This window comes from Gavialis gangeticus, unplaced genomic scaffold, assembly GCF_001723915.1.
Source record: "Gavialis gangeticus isolate Ggan-Ray unplaced genomic scaffold, GavGan_comp1, whole genome shotgun sequence".
NCBI lineage: Eukaryota > Metazoa > Chordata > Crocodylia > Gavialidae > Gavialis > Gavialis gangeticus.
The window spans coordinates 4,056,544-4,062,052 of NW_017729033.1; the positions used below are offsets into that span (position 1 = coordinate 4,056,544).

The 5,509-nt window shown below is 39.9% G+C and overlaps 1 protein-coding gene across 1 annotated transcript in view; it reads left to right on the forward strand.

Moving 5' to 3' along the window:
• CUNH20orf194 (chromosome unknown C20orf194 homolog) overlaps positions 1-5,509 on the forward strand; it is a 149,989-nt gene that overhangs the window by 64,081 nt on the left and 80,399 nt on the right. The window contains exons 10-11 of the mRNA XM_019526048.1: positions 212-347; positions 2,009-2,090. Coding sequence (XP_019381593.1) covers positions 212-347; positions 2,009-2,090 — 218 coding nt within the window. The remainder of the gene's footprint in view (positions 1-211; positions 348-2,008; positions 2,091-5,509) is intronic.

Here is a 5,509-nt window from a genome sequence, read left to right on the forward strand (position 1 = left end):
TTTTTTTTTTTTTTTTTTGGTTCTCTCTCTTTCTAACAACAGGTGTTTTTCCATTTGATTCTTCAGGTGCGCTGCTGTTAGACTTCTATTGTTACACTTCTATTGTTTTAATGAGAACGCCAAGAAATGTTGTGAATGTTTTACAAATTGATATGTGTATCAATGTCTTGAAGAAGCAGTGGGAAATAGATTTTTTTTTTTCTCTTTTCAGCCCTAGCAGACAACCTTTTGTGCTGTTTGGTAGCCACTCAACTAAAGAGAACCTAAACTCTGGGAACTTCAATTTTCCATCAGAGGGGCATCTAGTTCGAAACACAGGCCTGGGTGGAAGCACTGCCAAGCACATGGTGAGCCTTTAATAACGTTGATATTTTTCAAGCCATACACTTTTTACTTTGTTTCTCTGGCATTACAAAGTGCTTAATAGTGATCAATCAAATATTTAGCATACGTGTAATAAACTAAAAATGCAAGTAAAGCACTCTGGAATTTGCCTCTCTTTTTGTTTAGTGACAAGTTCTTGTTCCCCTGAGGCAAATCCTGCATGCGGCCTTTCCAAAGCCAAACTCCTGTTGAATTAAATGGATGCTCTGAGCATGGGGCTGTTGCACAATTAGGACTTGATAGAAAATCATTTTATGGATTAAAAAACAGTCTTTTTAAGTATCCTGAGTACCTGAAAATGTTACACCCGTGTCCGTTCGTTGTTCATGATGTCTTTTTTTTATACTTGCAACCTGGAGAGTCTGAATACCCCTTGAAAGCTTGTATGTGGATTTAACTCTCTTCTGTTAGAATTATAAGATTCACAAACAGGTTTTATGAAACAGTTTCTAAAGCACCTTACACTTTCTGTAGTATTGAAATCCATTTTACTAAATAGGTGGAGCATTAAGGTGTTCAAACTGTGTGCATATATATACATATATATTGAAGCAACCAAACAGACCGTAAAACCCCCAAATTCTTTCAGCAATTAAAGAAGTTTAGTAAGGTGAATTTTCAAAATGAATTCTTTCCATTTTCAAGTAAAACTTTGGTTTTAAAACATATCATGAGTTGGATGGCTTGTGTTCCCTGCATGGTAGTGCAACAGCTGGGGAAGCGACCCCAGGGAATACTGATCCTCTGGCTGGATGGGCTGGGTGCATCAAGAAGGTAATATGCCGTAATCCAGGAGAGGTAGTGTGCAGACTGCAGTGTTTAGTTATCCCTTGTAGCTGATCTAAGTAGGCTTTGGGAGTGTCTTGGTCCTAATTTATGCTCTTAGACTGTTGAATATAGCTTATTGCTCTAGGGAATTGGGGGCAGTGACCTGATGGTGATTTTTATGACCCTGACTGAAGAGTATTTCACAAGTCACTGCCTTACAGCTGGACGTGGGGACTCCTTGGTGTATTCCAATTGCATTAAACATAACTTTTGGTTTTACTTCCTTTGAGTCCCACATGGGCACCAGTTGTACTATTTTCTTTTTATTCCTGTAGGTGGGTAGGTTTCTAATTAGGACCATCTCTTATTTCCCACCACCAGGTGTGATTGCTTTCTGACACGGTGTCAGCCACATCGTGTCAGTAAGTCTCAGAGGGCTGACAGTGGTACACTTAGAGGTATATATATGTGTGTGTGTGTGTGATATTTGCTCTTAGCTCGTAGGATGCAAGAAAATAGTGAGTCAAAGACCCGAGTGCATGGATGGTTAATCAGACGCTTTATTCATTAAAAGACATTTTCCATAAACAAACCTGGAACCGTTTTTTTTAATGCACATGGAATTCAGAGCTCATCTTTTCTTTTCTTTTTCAAAGACTTTTTGAGCCACATAAGTGAAAACAAGTATTAACATACTTTTTTTTTTTAATACTGGTGGTCCTATTTCATGCACTTTTTTATAGTATTTGAGTTGGTAGAATACAAAGGCAGATTTTAGTAATTTATAGTTTGTTAGTAATGTAAAATTATGGTATATGCTATGACTTACTTACATCTTGTTACTACTGATCCCTAGGTAGTGCAGTGTGTGTCACCAAAAGGACCTCTGGCTTGTTCAAGGACCTATTTTTTTGGAACCACTCATGTTCCTTATCTGGGTAAGTGTTTTAATATTATCTTGAAGTAGTTAAGGGACTTCTCTTTTTTGATAAGCTTTATGGGGCAAATAGATGTTGTTATACCACATTAAATTCTTATGGCGGCACAGGTTGAAAGGGAATAGATGTCCTTGGCTCTTGTCGCACTCCAATTGCCCCAAAATATTTGTGAGACCAAGCTTAGTCACCGTGAACCTGAATCGAGGAGAATGTTCACTTTCTTGTGTATCCCAGGAAGTTCTGTACCCTGATCCAGATTGTGTTTCCAAGCAATGAAACCCCAGGGGTATTACTCCGCTTACAGAACTGTCCTCTGGGTCAGGGCATAGTATCTGGGGCTGTTTTTCTGCACAATCAAGTCTCGGAAGTCCCAGGAGTGGCAGGAGCCTGACCCTGCAGGACACTGGCCCTAATAACATCTATTTAGGGACTAAATAGATGTCCCAGGATAACAGCTATCTTGGGACACATCCTGGCACAGCTGATGCCTCAACAAAAATTACATCTGTTTTTTACCTTTAATGCTTTAACAACTGCTTTATTCCTTGTAGAGCAACTGAAAGCATATAGCATTTGATGCCCTAAAGAGGTTCACTAATTTTAAAATTCCCAGACAGAGGAGAAACTTTAGAGAGATAACAGAAAACATACTTAATCCACACTTCATGCAGCAAGGAGCCTCCTGTATAAGGAGGCCTATCTGAGCTTGTGCTTTTCACATTCATCTGTTTACTAAGATATTTCGAATGTTCTTATGCAATGCTCCAGAAGTGTTGGGAAAATAGACATAAAAGTAGGTGCTTTGAAGGCAAACTCAACGTGGAACATGAGAAAACTTTCAAAGAGGGTGTTTGTAGCCTATGATAGTGTGGTACAGAGATACCTGAATGTCTCTTAAAAAGGTTCTTCTGATACCTGAACCTATATAGAAATGTTAGTACAGCTCTCATAAACTAAGTTAGGCTAAACTGTAGTTAATTTTTGGCTCCAGAGAGAATGCAAATAATTCTCAGGCAGTCTTGATTGCAGGGAAGGGTGTGGTATTGGAACAATGGAAAATAATGTTATAATAGCGCATTATCGCACAGGTAAGTTTACCCAGAGTTTGCTGTGCAAACACAGTCCTCCAAGTTAGAAACAAGTTTCAGTTATATTACAGACTGGTTTGTAGGAAAACAAAAGGCAGTAATTCAGGGTGATGGTTGCATAGCAACATTGCAGTTTTCTCATACCAAAACTAGAAAAAGATTTCAGGGTTGAAAAGAGAAATCTTTAGACTGATTTCTTTCAGCCTGTATAATCTCAGTACCCCTCCGCCTCCTTCCCCCCCCCACAAGGATTATGAGAACATTATTGCTGTAACAAAGGCAATCCTTTATGTTATTCCTAATGATATGAGACAGCCAAACAGGATCTTGGAGATAACATGGTGGAGTAATTTTTCATATCAGCTGCGCTCTTTTTACATGCAGTCATAGCTCTTACTAGAGAAACTTTTGTCTGCAGGAGTTCTGAAAGATGATTTAACCATGCTTACACTGTTAAGAAGTGTGATGTATGCTGAAACAACTTGAATAATCTACTTCTATGATGTTTAAACTGCAAGGCCATGTCACCTGGCCCGTGGGTCTCCACACGGGTCCAAAAGTTTGGCAATGGGGGGAGTGTTACTTCGCAGCAGAGAAGCTGCAATTTTCTTGACCGGTGGGGTGAAGACTGGATGACATAGCTCTGCATGTTGGATCATGCTGGTATGAGGTGTATTTCTTGGCCAGATCTGGTGCACGGGGTTGCACTACTTGTGGTATTGGGCCCATGTGTACAACAGACCAGCACGTTGAGTTGCACCTGTGGATCAACCCATGTACTGACCCTGAGCTCCAGATCCAGCCCATAGTCTGGGCCCGCACCACTCATCCAGCCGGTGGGGTCAGAAGGTTGAGCCTCAGTGATCTACTTAAAATAGGCTCATGGTCCAAATGGCCAAAAAAGGATTAGGTTTGCCTAAGTGTATTTTCCAAAAATGTTCTAGCATCTGCAGTCTTGCACATGGAATCTCCATCTCTAGAAACTTTCCAGAGCAGGTTAGACAGATGCCTTACTGGGATGGTGTAGTCGGGGATGATCCTGCCTTGAACAGGGGGCTGGACAAGATGATTTCCTCATAGCCCTTCTTTCCTATGTATCATCTACTAACTGTCCCCACCTTTTTATTTTTGGACTCATTAAATAAAGATAATATTAGGGAAATCCATCTTCACAACAGGAAATTTTAGTAAAAGATGGAAAGTTACATCCTATCCTTCCATTTAAACTTCTATGAATAAAAATAGCATTAAGATACAGTGCTCTCTCTCCAACATAAACCATGCCATAAAATCACTTCACTATATTAAAATGTAAATCATTCAGAATGTGAGTGGGTAGGTCTGTCTAAGAGATCCTTAGAGATGATTTAATGAGTCATTTCAAAGATTCATTAAACAGTCTTATGAATAACTATGCCTTGAAATGTATTTCTTTTATAGCTAGGGACAGAGAGCCTACATTGCCCTCACCATAAACATTTACTCTTATATGTGGAACCAATTTTATTATAATTGGGACTTGAGCATTAAATACATAAAGAGCCTATGGCCCCTTGCTGTATGAAGTGTGGATTAAGTATGTTTTCTGTTTTCTCTCTAAAGTTTCTCCCTTCTGGGAATTTTAAAATTAGTGAACCTCTTTGGGGCAGGTATTTTGATACATGTTGCTTAATGATCTTTGTGGGGGGGAGTGGGAGAGAGCTATGCATCTGAAAAGATTGTAAAGAAGAGCAGCTTTAACTTTCCCAAATTTAAAAAAAAAACAACTTTTTTTTTTTTTTACTATTTTATCAACTTGCTAGATCTGCAGCTGTGTGTTTTTTAGTGTATTTTTCTATTGTCTTATAAAAGGAAAAGATATTCCTTTGCTTTTGATCAGTGGAGGGATTGAAGTGGTCATTAGTCAAAAAGATAAGGATCTTCATATTAATCTGGCTGTTAACTTTTACTGTGAGCCAAACTGAACATTTATAGAGGGACCCCTCAAAACTTTTTATGTGCTGGTAAAGATTTGTGAGCTAATGTGTGATCCACACAATGGCAGGAGGCAAAATTGTGGGATCATGAATCTGGTCCCATCAGGTCTTATTGCCAGCCCAATTCAGGGCTCCCCCTGCACTGGCAAGAAGCAGGCTCCTGTGACTAGGAGCCCCGCACACCCTAGTTGAGGGACTCTCAGCTCTAGGGACACCCCATGCACCCCAGAGTTGGGAGTGGGGATCGCAGTCTCCTTGCCCTGGGGTTGTGTAAAAAAACCCAGAATGGGAAGATCACTGAAGAGGCAATCTCCATGCACCAATGGTGTGGGAAATCTCTGAGTTGGGAGTGTTG